The 25,749-nt window shown below is 34.8% G+C and overlaps 1 protein-coding gene across 4 annotated transcripts; it reads right to left on the bottom strand.

Moving 5' to 3' along the window:
- Positions 1 to 156: 156 nt before the first annotated feature.
- On the bottom strand, positions 157 to 25,146 carry LOC143241967 (ras-related protein Rab-23-like). 4 transcript variants are annotated; one of them, XR_013022369.1, is made up of 10 exons: positions 25,039 to 25,146; positions 20,808 to 21,064; positions 19,793 to 19,914; positions 18,038 to 18,123; positions 16,651 to 16,727; positions 14,912 to 14,991; positions 8,741 to 8,823; positions 6,221 to 6,316; positions 5,636 to 5,821; positions 157 to 1,389 (listed from the first exon to the last, which is right to left on the bottom strand). XR_013022369.1 is itself a non-coding variant. In XM_076485303.1 (9 exons), the coding sequence occupies exons 2-9, from the start codon at positions 20,838 to 20,840 to the stop codon at positions 5,694 to 5,696; spliced, it is 705 nt and encodes a 234-aa protein (XP_076341418.1). In that variant the 5' UTR covers positions 20,841 to 21,064; positions 25,039 to 25,146; the 3' UTR covers positions 2,156 to 5,693. The 4 variants fall into 4 exon arrangements, 2 of the variants coding, with proteins under 2 accessions (XP_076341418.1, XP_076341419.1); XM_076485303.1 differs by lacking the exon at positions 157 to 1,389 and having other exon boundaries at positions 2,156 to 5,821; XR_013022370.1 differs by lacking the exon at positions 157 to 1,389 and having other exon boundaries at positions 5,683 to 5,821; positions 6,221 to 6,308.
- Positions 25,147 to 25,749: the final 603 nt, after the last annotated feature.

Below are 25,749 nucleotides of genomic sequence, written 5' to 3'. Positions count from 1 at the left end.
AATCAGTTAAAGGACATCCCCAACAAAGTTTTCATTATTACTGAAACTGTCACAGAATACTTGAACATTATCTCAAAATACAAAACAATATATAATTCCTTGAAACAGTATCGCATGAACAAGTTCACTTTGACAATAAATGAAAAACACAGCATATTCAAACTTTCTCTGTTTACTTTAGACATGTTATATTGTGTGATACATAGCCATATTTGAAAATAACATATCTTTCCAACTACTCACCACGTTTCAATGTCACAAGTATCCATATTTGAGATTTCAGTGTGATATTTATTCTAATTATTTTATTTATGAGTATTTTCCCCTTACATAAATCATAACTGTATAAAAAATAAAATGTGGACGGCAGCTTACATTTGAAATCAAAATTCAAATTATTTAGCGATATTAAACATAGAAGCTGTCTTTATACCAGCAGTAATGTTAAACAGGTTCACTTTAACATATAGACACATAATTACTAAGTAATATTATACATACAATACTAACCCTAAATTAGATACAAAATATTAGTGTGGCCTCCAATACCAATTTTATACAAAGACAGATATATAAACCAATACACTTAACAGCAGTGAAGAATCTAACACAGTTTCCTATTATGACAAAAAGAACAATTGTTTATAGATGCCACACACCAAATAACTTGACAATTAGATATGTTGTTTTTATTGTGACAGTTTTATTACCTCAGTCATTAACTTGAGAACCATCCTGGACAGTTACGTTCTTTACAGAAAGACCGATCTTTGCGTGGACAGTAAACATGTAAAACTTTATACTAATATTGTACAAAACTACACAGTTATGAAAACCTGTGATTTGTGAAGTCCACAAATTAACACACAATCAACACTTATTATGATACAACAGTCTCGATGAATCGTATATAAAAACTTTTAGTGAAAATAAGTTATTTTCAGTTATTCAGATGTGGAAAAAAACTTTTTAACAACTTTACAATGAAAATAACATGCTGGAAAACATAACTAAATATAATTTAAACATATATCTAGTAACATAATCCAATATATAAAGTTAACATTTGTTTTCAAAACAGTCTAGCTTCAAACAACCAGAAAAAGTTGACAGTTTTATTCATCAACAAACAAGCTGGATTACTGATAACATTCTAGTGTATTTATGAAAAACTTATTGTCCAAAACAACTCACACGATAGCATTAATATCAGGGAATTTTGTCAAAATCTATAGAATAAATGAACAGATTTTTAATAATTTACCATCTTCTTTATCAAATGTTTTGTGCACTTAATAGGTGTCACCACTGTTCTTTAAAATACCCACGTCACAGAAATACACTGACAAAGTGATAACCAAACAGTTTTCAGCACCACATGAAAGATTTCTGTAATAATAAAATAAACAGTTAATCTAATTTCCATTAGATCACACATCTAGTTTAAACCAAGTTATATCTTCCATTCAAACTTAAAGGCACTATTTAATTAAAGTCCTTCGTAACTTGTTCAGTGGCTCCTAAACACCTTAACCAACTAACCTTGATTTGTATGACACCCCTGCTACCACAAGTGTTATTAGACCTGTGTCAGGTCAAATGACACCTTAGCCCACTAACCTTGATGTATATGATACCCTGCTACCATGGGTCTAACACCACCCTAACCCACTAACCTGGATTTGTGTAACACCCCTGCTACCACAGGTCAAATAACACCCTAACCCACTAACCTTGATGAATATGACACCCCTGCTGCCACAGGTCTAATAACACCCTAACCCACTAACCTTGATGAATGCTGCCACAGGTCTATGACACCCCCTGCTACCACGGGTCTAATAACACCCTAACCCACTAACCTTGATGAATATGACACTAACCCTGCTACCACAGGTCTAACACCTTAACCCACTAAACTTAATTTGTGTAACACCCCTGCTACCACAGGTCTAATAACACCCTAACCCACTAAGCTTAATTTGTGTATCACCCTGCTACCACAGGTCTAATAACACCCTAACCCGCAACCTTGATGAATATGACACCCCTGCTACCACGGGTCTAACACCTTAACCCACTAAACTTAATTTGTGTATCACCCTGCTGCCACAGGTCTAATAACACCCTAACCCACTAACCTTGATGAATATGACACCCCTGCTACCACAGGTCTAACACCTTAACCCACTAAACTTAATTTGTGTAACACCCCTGCTACCACAGGTCTAATAACACCCTAACCCACTAAACTTAATTTGTGTATCACCCCTGCTACCACAGGTCTAATAACACCCTAACCCACTAACCTTGATGAATATGACACCCCTGCTACCACAGGTCTAACACCTTAACCCACTAAACTTAATTTGTGTAACACCCCTGCTACCACAGACAATATTTTTTGTTATTATATTCTTACATAGTCTCTTCAGTCATACTGCAGGTCATGTGACACAGACACGGTTTGAATCAGACAATACATAAAACATCCATAACCCCTAATTTTGTAAAGGTAAAACGATCAAAACATTATCCAAAATTTACAGAAAAACTACTTAAAGCCATGTTGAACATGAAATACAAAGAACTACATGACTTACAAAAACAAAAAATGAACCTAGACCATCAACTGGCATGCTGCATTAAACCAGAGATTTACAGACTTATACAACGAAACATAAACCAAATCAATACTAAGAATGACAGGGGCAGAAAGATCTGCCACAAGAAAAAACTAGAAAAACTAAGATGCAAACAACAGAAAAGACATCACAACAAACCATTGACTAACCTCATAATTAACAGATCCGACTGTCAATTAAACACAGACGAGAAACATCTACTTAACAAAGGACTCAACTTCGCAATAGCACCTAGGTACATTCCAACCTTAGAAATAAAAACATGTTTAGAAGATCTAGCCAGGAGACTTGTGATACTTTCTACAGAAAACAAAAACAAGGAAACAACCAAACACAACCAACAGAAAGAAGATAACTTAGATAATTTTATTGACATCCAACAGCCAAACTTCCCAGGTAAAATTACAAATTTATATTTTTCAGAAACACCTAAAAACAACATCTTAAACGATTTTTTGAAAGACTTTTCTCACAAAACCATCAACATAATTTCACAAAACAGAAAACTAAAAACAAACTTACAAAAAGAGACAATAATTACATTAAAAACCTAAAACAAGACAAAAACATAAAATTCTAAAACAGATAAAGGTAGCAGCTATAGTCATAATGAACACGAATGAACACATCCAAAAAATGAAGAACATCCTATCAGACACGAACAAATTTAACAAAGACACGAGACGCAACTAAACAAATTACTACTACAAATGAAAAAAGCCAACACAATTTCACAAACACTTTATTCCTATCTACGTAAAACCGACTCACGCACACCACAAATATATGGCATTCCCAAAACCTCATAAACCAGATTGTCCATTACGACCAATAATGTCCACAAATGAATCGTTTAAATACAATCTTGGTAAATACATAGCATGGGCATTCTCCAAATATGTAACATCAGCCAGCTCATTCATCAAAGACTCTTTTAATTTCAAGTCTAATCTAAATCAACTTAATCATAAAGCCTTAATGGCCAGTTTCGATGTTATATCCCTCTTTACAGAAGTTCCAACCACTGAAGCCTGCAAGATAGCCTTAGAACTCTATATCCAAGACCCTAACCCATCTATAGACATTCCCAACAACCAATTAGCAACTATCACAGAATTCACCATGATGAAGACAAACTTCATGTTCAACAACCAAAACTATATACAAACAAATGGCCTAAGCATGAGCAACCCAGTATCACCAGTTCTAGCCAATATTTTTATGACACAAGTTGAAACACAAGCAATTAACACAGCATTACATCCACCACTATACTGGTACAGATATGTAGATGACACGGTTGTGGGATTCAAATCTACAGAACACATACTTAATTTTTTCAATCACATTAACTCTATACATCCCAACATTAACTTCACATGTGAACAGGAAGAAAGCAATCACATATCATTTGTTAACTTCAAAATTACAAGAACCGATACACAATTTAAAACACGAATCCACCAAAAATCACCCATACTGGACTATACATTCCTTGGGACTCAGCACATGAAACAAAAACTCAACATACTAAGAAACCAAATAAACACAGACATAAAACTATGCTCACCAGATAAAATTAACAATGAATTAGACAAAATAAAACAATACTTCATCAGTATCAATAAGTTTCCTCCACAAACCGTATAAAATATTATACGCACACACCTAGACAGAAAGCAAAATCAACCAACAAAAGTAAATATATCTGACAAATCAAAAAGTCATGAAACCATATACTGCTGCATACCATATATTCCCGACATCAGCAGACAAATAACCAACATTTGGCAAAAACTAGTAACAAAATATGACATTCCAGTTAATACCAAATTTATTCAAAAACCAGGAACAAAACTAAGATCTATACTATGTAAAAACTACACTGACAAACACCACACCAACATTAGTTATAAAATACAATGTGATAACTGCCACGACTTCTATATTGGAGAAACAAGTAGAAAAATGGAAACCAGATTCAAAGAACATAAAAAGTCACCTTCACACATGAACACTACAAACCAAATAAACACAACATAACCATAGAAAACACCCAGATACTAAATAAAGAAACAAACATAAGCAAATGCAAAATTAAAGAAGTCTTACTTATACAACTCAAGCCCAAAATAAACCAATATAAAGGAACACCTTTTTACCTATATTAATAAATATAATCAAATATCTAAGCACACCCTCTACATTCCTACAATCAAGTACAGAATCCCCTTCAAACATGTTGTCAGCTATCGGTCACTTACCTCTTTCTTTCTTTGTGAACCTGACAATGAATGAAGAAGGTCTAAACGTTGTATGCTCCTCTACATATAGTTTTCTCTACCCATACCAGCCATTTTTACATATATAATACATTAAACAGATATTCTATAACTGTGATTAACTAGCATTTTGTCTCTATAAACATTATTTATCTGATGTCACTCACGCTGGTACTAACTTTAAGATCACCCTTTAGTTTTTCCCAAAATTAGAGTTTTAGAGACAGAAAGAAATGAAATACAAGAAAATGTGTAGCTAGAAAAAGGATATATAACTGGTGATAAATAATGGATTAATAAACCTAAATCTGGACACAAGTCGTAACATTATCTTCAAGTTAATTTGTTAAACAAACTATTTATGGTCTGAATGTTATTACAATCCATCACTTCTGTACACTTGAACTAAGTCCAGTCAAATAATACAAAGTAGTGTAATTATAGAAACAACTTCAATACACTACAATAATCAAACAATAAACCAGACACTCATTTCACATTGTATACCCTTTAACACTTATACAATAGAATATTGTAAATGAAGAATAAAGCTTGTTATCAAGATACAATCGAGATCACAATACTATAGACCAGTTCAGATAATAAACACTGCACGTTATTACTACAAGAAATCTGAAATTAAAACACCAACAGGCACCTATAATCACTAATGGCACAGCACAGGGTTATATATAGTTATTTACACACGTAAGTCAAGTGGCACTTTCTTCAAAACTGTATGCTGATTCGAAGACGAACTATCCACCTATAGAAGCTTGCAACCTTTCACTAAAGACTTCTTCTTGCTTCGTTTGGGCTGATGTAAGGATATGTTACCATTGTTCGATGGTGGACGGGTCTTGTTTAAATGAGTGAGCTTTGTTGGTGTGACACCTGTTTACAGAAACAGAGAAGAACATTACTGAAGTTGCTTTTATATTAACATTATAAACAAATTCAGGTTAACTAGTCAACACACAAGATGAACCACAAAAGTTATAATGTTTATAAAATGAGACCCAAAACTCAAGTGTTTCAAACAGTTCACTGTTCTCCTGCAGAACTCAAGTGTTTCAAACAGTTCACTGTTCTCCTGCAGAACTCAGGTGTTTCAAACAGTTCACTGTTCTCCTGCAGCAGAATAAAACGTTGTGTTTAAACATAACACTTTATTATCTTGAAGAAAAGTAACACCAACAAGTGTCTAACATGTAACATAAAACTCATAACATAACTGAAATGGATCAAAGTAGTCCTTTAAAAAAATGTTATCCATAAATCTAATTAACTAACTGTTTATCTGAGAACTTGCAGTTGGTTCCACTTTGCCAACTGTGACTTCAGGCTCATTCAACTGGTCTATGTACTTCATGGCTAGGTACTGAAAAACTGAAAATTATAAACACATCTTAACACATGCCTCGTACAATAACAATTAGTAATTAGTCATGGCTGGAATCTGTCTATTAAGAAAAATAAAACTTATTGTAAACTCCACTAGATTAATTTAAAATGGAAGCAATGATTAAACATCATCTTACAATCACCAATGTTACAATCTTCTACAAAACATCACCTTACGATCACTAATGTTACAATCTTCTACAATACAACACCTTACCATCACTAATGTTACAATCTTCTACAATACAACACCTTACCATCACTAATGTTACAATCTTCTATAAAACATCACCTTCTACAAAACAACACCTTACCATCACTAATGTTACAATCTTCTATAAAACAACACCTTACCATCACTAATGTTACAATCTTCTACAAAAGAACACCTTACCATCACTAATGTTACAATCTTCTACAAAACAACACCTTACCATCACTAATGTTACAATCTTCTATAAAGCATCACCTTCTACAATACAACACCTTACCATCACTAATGTTACAATCTTCTATAAAACATCACCTTGTACAATACAACACCTTACCATCACTAATGTTACAATCTTCTATAAAACATCACCTTGTACAATACAACACCTTACCATCACTAATGTTACAATCTTCTATAAAGGCATCGCCTTGTACGCAGTACAACACCTTACCATCACTAATGTTACAATCTTCTACAAAACAACACCTTACCATCACTAATGTTACAATCTTCTATAAAGCATCACCTTCTACAATACAACACCTTACCATCACTAATGTTGCAATCTTCTATAAAGGCATCACCTTGTACGCAATACAACACCTTACCATCACTAATGTTACAATCTTCTATAAAACATCACCTTGTACAATACAACACCTTACCATCACTAATGTTACAATCTTCTATAAAACATCACCTTCTACAATACAACACCTTACCATCACTAATGTTACAATCTTCTATAAAACATCACCTTCTACAATACAACACCTTACCATCACTAATGTTACAATCTTCTATAAAACATCACCTTACAATCACTAATGTTACAATCTTCTACAAAACAACACCTTACAGTCACTAATGTTACAATCTTCTACAAAACAACACCTTACAGTCACTAATGTTACAATCTTCTACAAAACAACACCTTACAGTCACTAATGTTACAATCTTCTACAAAACAACACCTTACGATCACTAACGTTACAATCTTCTATAAAACATCACCTTACGATCACTAATGTTACAATCTTCTATAAAACAACACCTTATGATCACTAACGTTACAATATTCTATAAAACATCACCTTACGGTCACTAATGTTACAATCTTCTACAAAACATCACTTTACGATCACTAACGTTACAATCTTCTATAAAACAACACCTTACCATCACTAACGTTACAATCTTCTATAAAACAACATCTTACCATCACTAACGTTACAATCTTCTATAAAACAACACCTTACCATCACTAACGTTACAATCTTCTATAAAACAACACCTTACCATCACTAACGTTACAATCTTCTATAAAACAACATCTTACCATCACTAACGTTACAATCTTCTATAAAACAACACCTTACCATCACTAACGTTACAATCTTCTACAAAACAACGCCTTACGGTCACTAGCGTTACAATCTTCTATAAAACATCACCTTACGATCACTAATGTTACAATCTTCTATAAAACAACACCTTATGATCACTAACGTTACAATATTCTATAAAACATCACCTTACGGTCACTAATGTTACAATCTTCTACAAAACAACACCTTACCATCACTGGCGTTGCAGTCTTCTGTAAAGGCAACACCTTACCATCACTGGCGTTACATCTTCTATAAAACAACATCTTACCATCACTAGCGTTATAATCTTCTGTAAAACAACACCTTACCATCACTGGCGTATAATCTTCTATAAAACAACACCTTACCATCACTAGCGTTACAATCTTCTATAAAACAACACCTTACCATCACTAACGCGTTTATCTTCTATAAAACAACACCTTACCATCACTAACGTTACAATCTTCTATAAAACAACATCTTACCATCACTAACGTTACAATCTTCTATAAAACAACATCTTACCATCACTAACGTTACAATCTTCTATAAAACAACACCTTACCATCACTAACATTACAATCTTCTATAAAACATCACCTTCTACAATACAACACCTTACCATCACTAATGTTACAATCTTCTATAAAACAACATCTTACCATCACTAACGTTACAATCTTCTATAAAACAACACCTTACCATCACTAATGTTACAATCTTCTATAAAACAACATCTTACCATCACTAACGTTACAATCTTCTATAAAACAACACCTTACCATCACTAACATTACAATCTTCTATAAAACAACACCTTACCATCACTGACGTTACAATCTTCTTTCACGGACGTTCGGTAAAATCGTAACCTCAGTCTCTTTGCCAAATCATCAGCTTCTTCCCTATCAACATTTGAAAAGTGAGGTTTAATCATTTATTGATGTCACATTTAAACAATTTTTATCTTTAAAGGTTTCATGTGTTTCAGTGCTATATGAGAGGATACCCACAGTTACAATTGTGAACTGATACATTTTAAAAAGCAGCACACACTGCCAACTCTTACCAAATTATGGTAGTTAACTGTTGCTCCTATAAAGTGGCTCTCAAATTAGAAGTATGTTTTTCAGGTTAAAATATTTTGAACTATGAATCTCTGGTTCACAGTACAGGAATGTTAACCACTAGGCCAAGCCATGTAACATCCATTATTCTGAAACAATTCTAGTTTAAACTCTTCTTTCTAGTTACGTGAAGTCATGGCCTTTCTCGAATTTCAAATCGAACTAGATGGACTTTGATTCTTAAAAGGGAGCCACATTAAGAATGTGTAATGTACAAATTAAGAAACAAATAGCATTAAAAAGATTAATGGTTTTTAAAAAACTAAAAACATTTCCAATGTGGACAGTGTCACCATCACCAATAACACTGTCTACTGTTATGGATAAACCTTGGGACAGAACATGTTTAAAATGGTGCCGTCATTAAGAGTCTTAACGATGGTAAGACAGTAAAATGTGGCTTAGTGTGTGACCTGAGTGTTACACAGACAACACATTGGTGCATCACTCCCAGATAAGAGAAAACGATGAGTTAAAAAAACTGTGACCAATGGGTAGTCTGGTCACTCCAAGTCGACTAACAGCTGGCATGGAGCTGAGCCTTGAATACAGGACCATAGTCTATGTATGGAACAGGCACAACAGTGATAGTGCCAGAGTAGATAGACTTAGCTGCAGTTTCAGGTGTAGCTGAGCCTTGAATACAGGACCATAGTCCATGTATGGAACAGGCACAACAGTGATAGTGCCAGAGTGGATAGACTTAGCTGCAGTTCGGCAAGCTCGTTCCTGCGAATACCAACGTGGCCCGGAATCCAGAAAAACTGGATAGAAGTAGATGTTAAAGAGAAATGGGCCAGTCAGTTTTGAATATCGGCGAGAACAGGGTGTGAACCAACGTGAAGTGATTCCGGGGCCAGTAGAGAACTAAGCAAGTCACTATAAATCATGCAATTTGAGTAATGCTCAGCTTCTATGTGATCCAGGGCAAGAGAAAAAACATACAGTTCAGCAGTGAACACAAAAGCTGTAGAGGGGATTCTGCATGCAACCACCAAACCATGGCATAGCCCACACAGTCACCTGATTTCGAACCATCTGTATAAATAGGAATGGAAGGATTGTAAGACAGATGTTCAGCAAACAGCAGACAGTATTTCCAATCAGGAGTGTCTACTTGTCTCAGATGAGTTAAAGATAGGTCACAACTGGGGACTGTAAGAAGCCATGGTGAGATGGGCTGACCAGTGGATACAGCAATGTTATCCAAGGACAGACCCAATTCATCCAACTGCTCCTGGATACGAAGGCCAAAAGGACAAATGGCAGATCATCTGGTCTGAAAAAGTATGGCCCACTGAGGAAGGAAAACACAATTCCAGGTGGGATGCTTTGGTAAGGAACGAAGTTTTGAAGCATACAGTGAAGACAGCTGCAAATGGCAGAGGTGCAAAGAAGGTTCATGAGACCATGTATAAGCTGTGAACTGGGGAAGTGCAGAAAGCTCCAGTGCAGAGCTGAAGTCCTTAATGATGAATAAGGTCCAGTATCTTTAAGGTTGAGGTCCTGGCAGAGCCATAGACCAGTGACCCATAGTCAAGTTTTGATCAAATAAGAGCACAATATATCTTTAGCATAGAACATAGATCCATTCCTCAAGTAGTGGAAGAGAGGACACAGAAGATGTTCAGTGCTCTTGTACATTTGACCTGTAGCTGCTTCATGTGTGGTATAAAGGTCAGCTTACGGTCAAAGATAAGCACCAAGTACTTTGTCTCAGGGACCACAGGCAGCACAACTTCACTGATACGGAGTTCAGGATCAGGGTGAATACACGATTGGCAGCAAACGGTTTTGGAAAGAGAGAGAAGTTAAAGCCATTTGCTGTGGGGTCCATTTCAGTAAATGATTGAGGGCAGTCTGTAGCTGCCACTGAATATACCTCATGTTCGAATTTGAATTCCACCAGTGTAAAGGGACGATTATAGTCATAGAGACAATCAGCTTGAAAGGAAATAAGTGACCACTTTGCCTGAGTCTTGATGGCTAAGAAGGTGAAGGATGATGTAGAAGTGCTAGATACCCGGCAAAAGCTTCACCTAGAGTATTGATGATGCTCTGGGTAACAGCTACTTCCTGGCCATCAGAGAGCATGATCGAGAGGGGGACAAAATTATATTGCCCACTGACTTTTCGAATTTTGTCCCATATGACTTTGGAACTGGTGGTAGAAGATATGCTGATTGTGAACATAATCCAAGATTCCTTCTGGCTTTGACGTCTTACCCACCGAGCACGTGCACAAGCCTGCTGGAAAGTGACACAGTGGGAAAGTGTGGGATAGCTTTGAGGTATTATCTACCAAACTGGAAAGTGGGAAAGTGATGCAGTTCGAGAGTGTGGAATACCTACTGTGGGATGTTTTTGAGCCTTCTGTACCATGTCTCAGGCAGGATTCCACCACGGACAAGGATATCGTGGAAAATATGTTGAGGTTTTAGAAATACATTGAGCAGCTGCTTATATAATACAGTCAGTCCCTGCTGTCATCTACAGACGATGGCAGAATCTAGTTCTGAAAGAGGGTCAGTTGACTTGATTTAGCTTCCAACGGGGCATGTGGAATGAGTGGCATCAACCATGACCAGTCTCTCTCAAAATTATAGGAAAATAATCACTGCCTCATGGATTATTGTCAAACCTCCATGAAAAATGGGAGAATAGTGAATGGGAACAAATTAAGAGATCAGTAGCAGTAAAGAACTGACTAGATGCATGAAAATAAGTAGATCAGTGGCAGTAAAGTACTGACTAGATGCATGAAAATAAGTACAATAACCAGTAATGAAAATAGAAAGGTTGTGATCAGAGAGCATTGTTCTATGAAGTGATCCCTCTCATCAATATCAGCATTTCCACAGAGGAGATGATGTCCATTAAAGTTCCCTTGGATTAAAAAGGTAGATGGCAACTGTTCAACAAGAGAATCAAGGTCTGACTGACCACAGGTCTCTTCAGGAGACAGGTAAAGAACAAACAGTGATGGTATGACCCAAGGAAACACAGATGGTTAAGGCCTTCAAGGGTGTGTTGAGTTGCAAAGATAGGATAAGCACATGCTGGTCAACCAACAATGCCACCCCTTCATGCACTCATCCATCACACAGCTTGTTATTTCTGTACACAGAAAACTACCAAAAGGTGACTGTATCAGCAGGTTCCTGTAAAGAAAGACACACAGGATGATGGGAAGCAATCAGTGTTTTGATGTCATCCAGATTAGAACATAAACCTCAACAGTTCCATTGTATCAAGATGGCCATTTTTATTTATGTGGAGGCAAAATGAGTGGAGAAAACTTCTGTTTTTTTTCACTACAGCGCTTTTCTTTACTGTCTTTACTCGAGGACCACAATGGATCCTGCCCTGGGTCGACTGGACATGTCTTTGTAATTGGGGCAGGAGAAGAAGATGTACCCAAGGAAATGCCTGTACCCAGAAAAAAGGATCTTGGGGTTTGCTGGAATGAATGTCAGGGACAGAGATGGATGTTGATGTTGATTCATCAACTATTTTAACCAAGGAGGTGAAAAAACTTTTCATATGGTTTGAGAATGATTCTTTTGGAGGCACAGAGAGATCTGTCTGCACTCCCATTAGTAGCAGGATGAAGTGCAGCAGCATACGTCCAAGATGAAAGAGTAGACAGCAACTTTCAAGCATCAGGATAAGTAATGTTTTGAATAGTCTTTAAATGCTGTACCTCTTTTTCTTTCAACTACTTAGAGTAGAGCAAGAATGAAAGTAGAATGGGTGAAAGCCATTGCAGTTGACACAATGAGCGTCCATTTCACACTCGTAAGCATCGTGGTCCTTGCCACCGTAATGAGCACACATCAAGGAACCACAACGTGACGTATTTGAGTGACCAAACTACTGACACTGGAAACATCCAAGAGGGTTTGGGATGTATGGCCATATCTTGCAATTAAGATAACATTCCTTGGTGGTGGCAGGTAGATGCAGTGATACAAATGATAAAATGAGAACACTGGACAGCATTATAATTCCATCTTTGCAAGTGGAAATACGCCTCACTGCAGAAACTCCTTGGGCAGAGAAACCAGTGAGAATCCCCAACTCAGGGATGTTCTTCCCTCAATAATTACTCCTTGTGACAAATTCAAAATAGCAATGGATATATCTTTGTAAGTAAGAGAAGTTCACCATGTTTAGATGTGGATGTTTCCACCAATATGTCACCAGAGTGAAGCTTTGGAGAGCCAGCAAGTCCCTCTAATCCCTTCTGAGGAAAAAAAAAAGACATTTGCCCTAAAGGTTTGCCTGAGAGAGAATGTAATATAAGAAGATGAGGTACAACAGGTGTTACAGATGTTGAAGATTGCTGCTCAGAATCTTCAAGACGTAGTTGTTTATGTATGAACTATTTTTTCACTAATTAAGTTTTTATTTGGCAGATCCATAATAAAAAAAAAAAAAAGTTTCAGCACCCACTGACCCCACCCACCATGGAACCTTATGAGGGGAAGCACTACAGTGCCAAACAAGGACACTGCAGTAATGCCAGTGTTTCATGAGCACTATACTCAAACACCAGCATCAGATACAATGTACACAACATATGTTGAAAACATCCAACACTGATACTTGGTTGACCCTAGAGGGGCCACCCCAAAGCTGTCCATCTATAGAAATTCAAGGGCAAAGTGGTGTGTTAGGGTTGGACCCCTCAACCACCAGGATCCTCTCCTCCCCTTCAAGGGTCAAACATGCATGGCAAACACATGGTGGATGTTTAGATCCCAGAGGAGGTAAACTGAAAGAACATAACCTTCCCTGGGAGGTCCCCTCACCACATAGAATTGTTCCAACAGAAGAAATATTAAAAGTTATTTTATTAAGTGTTCAAACATTTCTTGAAATTATATTAAACCAAATAAATTAAATACAAGAAGACAAATCTGAACAGCTGTATTTGTAGAGTTTGAAGATTTTCTTTAAAAAAGTGTGAAACATTACACACACATTTCTTTGTATTATTGTGGAACCATTAGAAATGAGTTTTTATTATTCCAATGTTAGAATAATATAAAACTTCTAAGCTATTGTGGTTACATGTTAACCTTCTACAAATCATGAAGAAAACCATTCTATTTAAATGGCTGTTGTTTTGCAGTCTAGCCATAATCAAATTACTTCCACTAGAGTTGCACAGTTCTAGAATTGTCAGTTAGTCTAAGACTAAAGCTCCTTCTACTAACATTAAGAGTTACAATAACAATTATTAAGGTTTTAGCTAAACTTAAAAAAACTTACATGCATCACAGGTGATAATCAGGTAGAAACTGTTAGATCTGATCATTGACAGAAAAATAAAACTAAGTGTAAATAACATAAGAAACTCTGTACTTCTTGCTTATTTTTACACTAATAAAAATAAAAATAAGTGTAAATAACATTAGAAACTCTGTACTTCTTGCTTTCAGTCCACTAAGTCACATTAAGAGCATGGCTTCTTCACCTGATGTACCAAATCACAAACATAACATACATTAGAACTGTTACTGTATAAAATAAACCCAATAAAATACGTGAACTGTTGTTACAAAATTTCTTCACATTTTAGAATATTCAACTTGTCTTCACATTATAATAACAGAATACTAGATTAACAAATGATATATAAAAATAATGAAATGGTTCATCTTGGGGAAACATGCAACACAATTCGATGGAACGTTGGTCCGAGTTATTTAACATGCAACACAATTTGATGGAACGTTGGTCCGAGTTATTTATTTACATGTTCCCTCACCAACAAAACACTTCATTATGCTCACAACTCACTGTTTGCATATCTAGTATCAATATCTACACACTTATAATCCAGTCAGTAAACACTTACCTAGTCACCATAGCATCATCTATTAAATCTATCTTGTTCTGAACTAATGCCATATGTATAGTTCCACACTCTTTCTCAACCTAAAGTATAAGAAAATATCTCACAGACACAGCTTATGAAAAAAAATCTACCCTATTTTTAATCATAATTTAAGAATTATTTTAACACAAAAGTCCAACAGTGATTGAAAAGTTGGTGGAATATCTTGGAATCTCGGAACCAAATAATAACACATGACTACAACATAACACTGTGTGTTAACAGCCAAGGATACTCGTTAGATAACAGCCCAAGCGTGGTATTAACACGCAAGAAACAAGTCACATGTAATCTAATTATAATTTGTTCTCGCCCACTTCAGTGTCATTATCTGCACAGTCGTCCTGCCTGTTCAACTTGACAAGACTTCTCCTGTATAGATGTTAACACTCTTTTCTCCATCACTAATGAAGTGGTAGCCAGAGTGGTTAGTTCAGTTTTCTACTGCCAAATATCTTGCTACAAGCAATGTGCTACATTACACCTTAAAAGTGAGCCACGCTTCCTGATTCTTTTGACATCTAACCTGGAATGTAAGATGCTTTCTTGTACTTTATAAAATTTGATTCTCTTTAATAACATTACTTGTCCTTTGTTGACAAAGATTTTCTTTAAAATAGTTTTACTACCCATAGCAGCCATCTTGAGAATATAGGTTCCATAACTTTCCATACCCATAGCAGCCATCTTGAGAATATAGGTTCCATAACTTTCCATACCCATAGCAGCCATCTTGAGAATACAGATTACATAACTTTCCATCCCCATAGCAGCCATCTTGAGAATACAGATTACATAACTTTCCATACCCATAGCAGCCATCTTGAGAATACAGGTTCCATAACTTTCCATACCCATAGCAGCCATCTTGAGAATACAGATTACATAACTTTCTTGAGAATACAGATTACATAACCCATACCCAGCCATCTTGAGAATACAGATTACATAACTTTCCATACCCATAGCAGCCATCTTGAGAATACAGATTACATAACTTTCCATCCCCATAGCAGCCATCTTGAGAATACAGATTACATAACTTTCCATCCCCATAGCAGCCATCTTGAGAATACAGATTACATAACTTTCCATACCCATAGCAGCCATCTTGAGAATATAGGTTCCATAACTTTCCATACCCATAGCAGCCATCTTGAGAATATAGGTTCCATAACTTTCCATACCCATAGCAGCCATCTTGAGAATACAGATTCCATAACTTTCCACAAAAATCCAAAGTAAATTTCCACAACTCTCAAATCTTGCCGTGTAGTACTCATCTTTCGTTTTAACAAATGTACCCACCAGAGAATCTTACAATAAACTCAAGTTCTTCATAACACCAGATTCACAATAGCTAATAAACACAATTACAATAACCAACTTTGTTTGATTAATTATTCAAGCATGTTTCATCAAAACAGAAATGTTTACATTTTTTCCACAACTTTGTACAATTCCAAGGTCTTATATGAATCCTGTCTGAACATTTTCAACCATGTTAGAACAATTGTTCAAACCTGAAATTTTTCCTTCCTTTATTTAAATTCTATAACAGTTTTTATCTTTAATCTGACATATCATTAAATAAATAATATACTTATCTCATAAGCATAACAAACATTATCACTGGCACATAGTTTAAATGTTATAACATTATACAAAAGTTACCAAAAACAGAAGTCTCGACAACTCACCTTACTTTTCCAAGATTCAACAGCCTTAAAGGAGTCTCTGTCAACAGTTGAGAACACCAAAACACATGCCTGGGCACCTGACACAGAAAAACAGATATTTACAGAGAGTTCACTTGAAACTAATGTTCCATAAATCTTGCACTTCAAGTTGTCAGTGTCACTTAAGGAGTATTAATATAATGACTTTCCATAAGTCTACAATGTACTAGCCAAGCTGAATCATGATGTCATTATCTAATAAGCTTTATTTTCTTTAAGCATACCAATATTTATAGCTACATGTAGTCTCTCTGGACAATCTGTCATAAGGTTCTAGTGTTTGTGCACTGATAAACCAGTTGTGTGTGTTTTGGTTAAGATTTCTGGTATCACATCACACAGATATGATCACCTATAACAACACACCAACTTGATCAAATCCCATGGTTTGGTTTGAATTTTGTGCAAAGTTACAAAAGGGCCATCTGCACAAGCTGTCTCTAATTTAGTAGGGAGAAATTAGAAAGGAGTCATCACCACCCACTGCCGGAGAGATTAGAAAGGAGTCATCACCACCCACTGCCGGAGAGATTAGAAAGGAGCCCTCACCACCCACTGCCAGAGAGATCAGAAAGGAGTCATCACCACCCACTGCCAGAGAGATTAGAAAGGAGTCATCACCACCCACTGCTGGAGAGATTAGAAAGGAGCCCTCACCACCCACTGCCAGAGAGATTAGAAAGGAGTCATCACCACCCACTGCCAGAGAGATTAGAAAGGAGTCATCACCACCCACTGCCAGAGAGATTAGAAAGGAGTCATCACCACCCACTGCCAGAGAGATTAGAAAGGAGTCATCACCACCCACTGCCGGAGAGATTAGAAAAAAGCCATCACCACCCACTGCCAGAGAGATTAGAAAGGAGCCATCACCACCCACTGCCAGAGAGATTAGAAAGGAGTCATCACCACCCACTGCTGGAGAGATTAGAAAGGAGTCATCACCACCCACTGCCGGAGAGATTAGAAAGGAGGTAGCTAGTCATCACCACCCACTGCCAGAGAGATTAGAAAGGAGTCATTACCACCCACTGCCACCTCCTCTTGGGCAACTCTTTTACCAATGAATAGTGGAAATGATTATCACATTAGGCCCCCAAGGTTGAAAGAACAAACATGTTTGGTGAGACAGGGATTCTAACCCACGATCCTCAGATTGAAAATCAAATGCCCTAACCACCTGGCCATGCCAGGCCTTAAATTACACGTTCTTCTATAATATCAAAGCTAGTCATGTTTTTTTCTAAACTCTTTATTTGTGAATGTTTCTTGTTAGTGTTATGAGGTTTATTATCTTTATACAAAACATTACATGCACATGTTTAACATTGTTTTCATTCATTCTCACCTCGGTAGTAGGCTTTAGTGATAGCATCAAACTCTTCCTGGCCAGCTGTGTCCCACAACATGAGTCTCACATCCTCACCGTCAACTCTGTCAGAAGAACAATATATTAGAGAAACACTACTTTAATCAAAATTCTAGTAGAATCTAACCCTCCTTACACCTATCTGATGTTATGTTCTTGTAAGATGTTTCAAGTTTCCTTTGATAACAAGTCTATCTTGAATATCAAATTTAGTGTTATTTATTTTCAGAAATAATTACACCTTTTGTTACATAAACTGACCACTTACAATCTAAGCTTACATAAATTGAACACTTACAATCTAAATTTACATAAACTGACCACTTACAATCTAAACAGACCTTTAAAAACAGACAATAGGTTATTTTGTCTGACTACCAAGAATGTACAAAACATGAAACCATAGAAACTGTTTACTTGTAAGATGTTTTATACCATTTTCAAATAAAGGCTCAATCAGCACTCAGAATTCACAAACTAACTGTAACCCTACTTTAGTCTTCTGTAAATATTTTTCATGAAGTCCATGAAGTAATGAAGCTATGAAATACAGGAGTAAAAAAATAAGATTACATTCACTTGAGGAAAGGCTAATGGGAAGAATACTTCCCTCACATAAAGTTACATTCACTTGAGGGAAGGCTAATGGGAAGAATACTTCCCTCACATAAAGTTACATTCACTTGAGGGAAGGCTAATGGGAAGAATACTTCCCTCACATAAAGTTACATTCACTTGAATGAAGGCTAATGGGAAGAATACTTCCCTTACATAAAGTTACATTCACTTGAAGGAAGGCTAATGGGAAGAATACTTCCCTTACATAAAGTTACATTCACTTGAGGGTAGGCTAATGGGAAGAATACTTCCCTCACATAAAGTTACATTCACTTGAGGGAAGGCTATAAGGATTAATACTTCCCTTATATAAAGTTACATTCACTTGAGGGAAGGCTATAAGGATTAATACTTCCCTTATATAAAGTTACATTTCCACATGAATTTTTGTATTTACTTATTTATTTAATATGTTCATTGTCACTGGTCATAACTGAATATTGATGGATCATTCATTCAGGAAAGCTAACTACAAAGATGAAACTATTCAAGCAAAGTTAAATTCACAGAATGTAATATTTTGATCCATGCAATAGTTTGTGACAAATGAATAATTTTCATGTTATAAACAACACCATTAGTAATTAATTCAGCCTTTCATACAGATTATTCTTGTACAATAATCGTACCTACAGAAATGGTAAACTTATTGTCATTCTTATCATCATCATGGAATATTTCTCTTGTCTGTGGAAAACAAATATGTTGATAGTTTTTAATATTTAACTTTGATATTAATAAAGACACTTGGCAGCTCATTTTATACAGCTATATTATCTTATCTTACAACCACTACACAGTTGTTTATCCATCAGCATAGTTCACTGTCTAATATACACAACAGCTTTATTGCTTGTTACTGGTAACTTCAAGATTTATCAAATTAATCTCGACATTTCACACCGTTATCAGTCTTTAGCCAATCAGGTAAATGTGATCTATATCAAATACTTTGAAATGTTCTACAGTATGAGTGATGTCATTACAAACTAAACTACAATGGAACACCCTTCATACATAACATGTCTTCTGTGATTCAAGTTTGATATTTGATAAAATACTAAAACTTACACACATAAAAGAAACTAGAGGATTCCTATTTGTATTTACACTTACTCAATCTGTCTTTCAAGAAAGTCCACACCAATTGTTTTCTTGTAATCATTAGTAAATATTCCCTTACAATATCTCTGAATCATGCTTGACTTGCCCACGGCTCCATTTCCAACGACAACAACCTAAGGAAAAAACACTATGTATACATAAATATCAAATGATTACAGCCTTCATACAAGGACACCTACATCTTACATCCACAACAGTAACTCATATGTATACATACAAACTACTGTAAAGTGAATATAGGATTATATTAGTTGTTTAACCACAAACTTCTGTATTGAAGAAGGAAACAGAAAGGTCTATTTAACAACACAACTAAAACAGAAGGGTTTACATTTAACACCACAAGTAACACAGACAGGCCTATATTTAACACCACAAGTAACACAGACAGGCCTATATTTAACACCACAAGTAACACAGACAGGTCTATATTTAACACAAGTAACACAGATAGGTCTATATTTAACACAAGTAACACAGATAGGTCTATATTTAACACAAGTAACACAGAAGGGTCTATATTTAACACAAGTAACACAGAAGGGTCTATATTTAACACAAGTAACACAGAAGGTCTATATTTAACACAAGTAACACAGATAGGTCTATATTTAACACAAGTAACACAGAAGGGTCTATATTTAACACAAGTAACACAGATAGGTCTATATTTAACACAAGTAACACAGATAGGTCTATATTTAACACAAGTAACACAGAAGGGTCTATATTTAACACAAGTAACACAGAAGGGTCTATATTTAACACAAGTAACACAGAAGGGTCTATATTTAACACAAGTAACACAGAAGGGTCTATATTTAACACAAGTAACACAGATAGGTCTATATTTAACACAAGTAACACAGATAGGTCTATATTTAATACAAGTAACACAGATAGGTCTATATTTAACACAAGTAACACAGAAGGGTCTATATTTAACACAAGTAACACAGATAGGTCTATATTTAACACAAGTAAAATGAAAGTCATATATACATACTTTAATAGCTATTTCCACATCCTCTTCTTTCATGGTTTTGTTTGGTTACAAGATATGCAGTTAACCATGAGATTAAACGTTTCTAGAGTTACTTTCCAACCTTCTTCAAGAATAATTAATCTACTTTGAACATATCAATTTTTCTCTTATTTAAGTGGTTTTTCTTATTTTCATCAGTATCTAACTACCAGAAATACCAAACGTTTGTCAAATCTGGTTCCTCTTTATTTCTGATGATTATCTAATCCACTATTACCCTGAAAAAACAAAAACATTAAAGTGAAAAGAAAATTCTGAATTAACATAATAAAGTAAAATGTATCTGATAAGAGTACAAGTTTCAGTCTAATTTTAATAAAGTGATCAAACTTTGTAACCAGATATATCTCTATAGACAACATAATTACACATTCATGTAATAATACATGAATTTGTTGGATTAATGTTAACCATGTTTTTCTCATGCATATCTGTCATAAGATTTGACTGTTCTTTGGAATATTTATAATGAATACCAGCTAAGTATTGATTTCATATGGATCTTTACTTGGACTTTCAAGTATGAAATATGTAACATACCTAAGTATTTTTTAGTATTTGTAACACTATACAGCCTTATCATAATTTACATTCTACACTTGGTTATGTTCTTCAGTACCAAACAAACACTGTACAGCCTTATCATAATTTACATTCTACACTAGGTTATGTTCTTCAGTACCAAACAAACACTGTACAGCCTTATCATAATTTACATTCTACACTACGTTATGTTCTTCAGTACCAAACAAACACTGTACAGCCTTATCATAATTTACATTCTACACTAGGTTATGTTCTTCAGTACCAAACAAACACTGTACAGCCATATCATAATTTACATTCTACACTATGTTATGTTCTTCAGTAACAAACACTGTACAGCCTTATCATAATTTACATTCTACACTAGGTTATGTTCTTCAGTATCAACAAACACTGTACAGCCTTATCATGATTTACATTCTACACTAGGCTATGTTCTTCAGTACCAACAAACACTGTACAGCCTTATCATAATTTACATTCTACACTATGTTATGTTCTTCAGTACCAACAAACACTGTACAGCCTTATCATAATTTACATTCTACACTTGGTTATGTTCTTCAGTACCAACAAACACTGTACAGCCTTATCATAATTTACATTCTACACTTGGTTATGTTCTTCAGTACCAACAAACACTGTACAGCCTTATCATAATTTATATTCTACACTTGGTTATGTTCTTCAGTAACAAACACTGTACAGCCTTATCATAATTTACATTCTACACTAGGTTATGTTCTTCAGTATCAACAAACACTGTACAGCCTTATCATGATTTACATTCTACACTAGGTTATGTTCTTCAGTACCAACAAACACTGTACAGCCTTATCATAATTTACATTCTACACTATGTTATGTTCTTCAGTACCAAACAAACACTGTACAGCCTTATCATAATTTACATTCTACACTAGTTATGTTCTTCAGTATCAACAAACACTGTACAGCCTTATCATAATTTACATTCTACACTATGTTATGTTCTTCAGTACCAACAAACACTGTACAGCCTTATCATAATTTACATTCTACACTATGTTATGTTCTTCAGTACCAACAAACACTGTACAGCCTTATCATGATTTACATTCTACACTTGGTTATGTTCTTCAGTATCAACAAACACTGTACAGCCTTATCATAATTTACATTCTACACTTGGTTATGTTCTTCAGTATCAACAAACACTGTACAGCCTTATCATGATTTACATTCTACACTAGGTTATGTTCTTCAGTACCAACAAACACTGTACAGCCTTATCATAATTTACATTCTACACTATGTTATGTTCTTCAGTACCAACAAACACTGTACAGCCTTATCATAATTTACATTCTACACTTGGTTATGTTCTTCAGTACCAACAAACACTGTACAGCCTTATCATAATTTACATTCTACACTTGGTTATGTTCTTCAGTAACAAACACTGTACAGCCTTATCATAATTTACATTCTACACTAGGTTATGTTCTTCAGTATCAACAAACACTGTACAGCCTTATCATGATTTACATTCTACACTAGGCTATGTTCTTCAGTACCAACAAACACTGTACAGCCTTATCATAATTTACATTCTACACTATGTTATGTTCTTCAGTACCAAACAAACACTGTACAGCCTTATCATAATTTACATTCTACACTAGTTATGTTCTTCAGTATCAACAAACACTGTACAGCCTTATCATAATTTACATTCTACACTATGTTATGTTCTTCAGTACCAACAAACACTGTACAGCCTTATCATAATTTACATTCTACACTTGGTTATGTTCTTCAGTACCAACAAACACTGTACAGCCTTATCATAATTTACATTCTACACTTGGTTATGTTCTTCAGTACCAACAAACACTGTACAGCCTTATCATAATTTACATTCTACACTTGGTTATGTTCTTCAGTACCAACAAACACTGTACAGCCTTATCATAATTTACATTCTACACTTGGTTATGTTCTTCAGTACCAACAAACACTGTACAGCCTTATCATAATTTACATTCTACACTAGGTTATGTTCTTCAGTATCAACAAACACTGTACAGCCTTATCATGATTTACATTCTACACTAGGTTATGTTCTTCAGTATCAACAAACACTGTACAGCCTTATCATGATTTACATTCTACACTAGGCTATGTTCTTCAGTACCAACAAACACTGTACAGCCTTATTATAATTTACATTCTACACTAGTTATGTTCTTCAGTATCAACAAACACTGTACAGTCTTATTATAATTTACATTCTACACTAGTTATGTTCTTCAGTATCAACAAACACTGTACAGCCTTATCATAATTTACATTCTACACTATGTTATGTTCTTCAGTACCAACAAACACTGTACAGCCTTATCATAATTTACATTCTACACTATGTTATGTTCTTCAGTACCAACAAACACTGTACAGCCTTATCATGATTTACATTCTACACTAGGCTATGTTCTTCAGTACCAACAAACACTGTACAGCCTTATCATAATTTACATTCTACACTTGGTTATGTTCTTCAGTACCAACAAACACTGTACAGCCTTATCATAATTTACATTCTACACTTGGTTATGTTCTTCAGTACCAACAAACACTGTACAGCCTTATCATAATTTACATTCTACACTTGGTTATGTTCTTCAGTATCAACAAACACTGTACAGCCTTATCATAATTTACATTCTACACTTGGTTATGTTCTTCAGTATCAACAAACACTGTACAGCCTTATCATAATTTACATTCTACACTTGGTTATGTTCTTCAGTACCAACAAACGCTGTTCATTTTTTCTTGTAATTCTTACTGAGCTATCTCTCTGTTTTTTATATTATCTATGATTTCTACTAGATTTCCTAAGTTTAAAATTTTCCAAGCACAGGTGTTTAGCAGTCTCTCTATTCAACCACAGGGGTTTCACGTTTCCTTTTCTAACAGTGATAAACCCACCATTCTTTTATTTTCAATTTTCACTGTTTTAAGTCACCATATTAATTGACATTTTTTATTAGAGTATATTATATTAGAGTATATTTAGAGTATATAAATATACTCTAATAAGAAATATCAATTAATATGGTGACTTAAAATAGTGAAAATTGAACATAAAAGAATGGTGGGTTTATCACTGTTAGAAATGAAGTTAAATCTATATGGATCTTTATTAGAGTTTAAAAGCAAATTTTAAAACGAGAGTAAATATTCACAAATGATCATTGAGTTCACTTTAAAATATACCCTTAAGTTATAGGTCTCGCCATTTTTTCACTTTATATCTCAGGAATTAGTTTATTCTCATATGCATTCAACAACTTTTAAAGTTATTTCCGCCATCTAAATGATTCGTATTGTTAGGCCTACATCGTGCATAACTATCATTGTAAAATGAGTAACTTCGTAACTATATTACTATATATATCAGTCAAAGAGTGAATCATCGTCATAACAATAACTGTTTCAAGAGTATAATTAAATTACAGTTATACATTATACTATTAGAATTTGGCTGATCAACAGTTAATCTTATAATTCAATACATCAATATCACAAAAACTTTAAAATAACAATGCCTGTAATAAACTCCCCCTTTTCAAATAAATGACACACACATAAAATAACCTACCGGTAACTAAATATGTCAATCGAACAAATAACCCGTCAGCCACTCGCCTTCTTCAAAATGTTTCAAGAACACAACTTCGTCACGACCTTCAGTTTTATGAAAGGGAAAAAGAGTCAAAGTTTAGTTAAATGTATATTTTTGATAAATATTAAAAACAACTGTTTTTTTTCACATTTCTTTTTTTTCATAATTCTACAAAATTTGTGCTACTGCTCTAAAACCTGTACAAATGTTTATATCCATTCGAGTAAGTCAAATGTCAAGATCTGGTTTAGAAAATATTTCAAAAGTTGTTTGAATTATCGGTCTAGAATCTAAGTTATATCGTAGCTGAAAAGAAATCTTTGGTAAAATCAAATTTACAAGGATTAAGCGTGTGTACCGATTTTTACAACAGGTTTCGAAACTTTTAAGTGTCACAGTGTTTTTGGAAAGCGCTTGGGTTATTGGGTTTCTTTTCCAATTTTAACTTTTTCTCTGGACCATGCGTTCTTTTGCTATTATGTGCAATTTAAAGAACGGTATCAAATACATTCGTACAATTTATACACCCATTATTTAATGTTATTGTTTCCAATTAATTGTAATCAGCTAACATGTTAAATGAAAAACATTTAAAATTATAAAGCCTGTAAGTAGTTAAAAATTAATAACTTGCAATTTTAACAACATCTTTCATTTGTTTTACGGATAATCTAGTTCAGCTATTCA

This window comes from Tachypleus tridentatus, unplaced genomic scaffold (assembly GCF_004210375.1).
Source record: "Tachypleus tridentatus isolate NWPU-2018 unplaced genomic scaffold, ASM421037v1 Hic_cluster_1, whole genome shotgun sequence".
Lineage (NCBI taxonomy): Eukaryota > Metazoa > Arthropoda > Merostomata > Xiphosura > Limulidae > Tachypleus > Tachypleus tridentatus.
The sequence above is the reverse complement of the archived record's forward strand: the minus strand, read 5'-3'. Positions and strand labels throughout refer to the sequence as shown.

Coding starts and splice junctions, on each gene's coding strand:
- LOC143241967 (XM_076485303.1), bottom strand. CDS start 20,840: ATGAAAGAAGAGGATGTGGAAATAGCTATTAAA. Junction 6,317..8,740: donor AGATTGTAACGTCAGTGATG/GTAAGGTGTTGT, acceptor TATAATTTTCAG/TTTTTCAGTACCTAGCCATG. Junction 5,822..6,220: donor TGCAAGTTCTCAGATAAACA/GTTAGTTAATTA, acceptor TTCTGTAAACAG/GTGTCACACCAACAAAGCTC.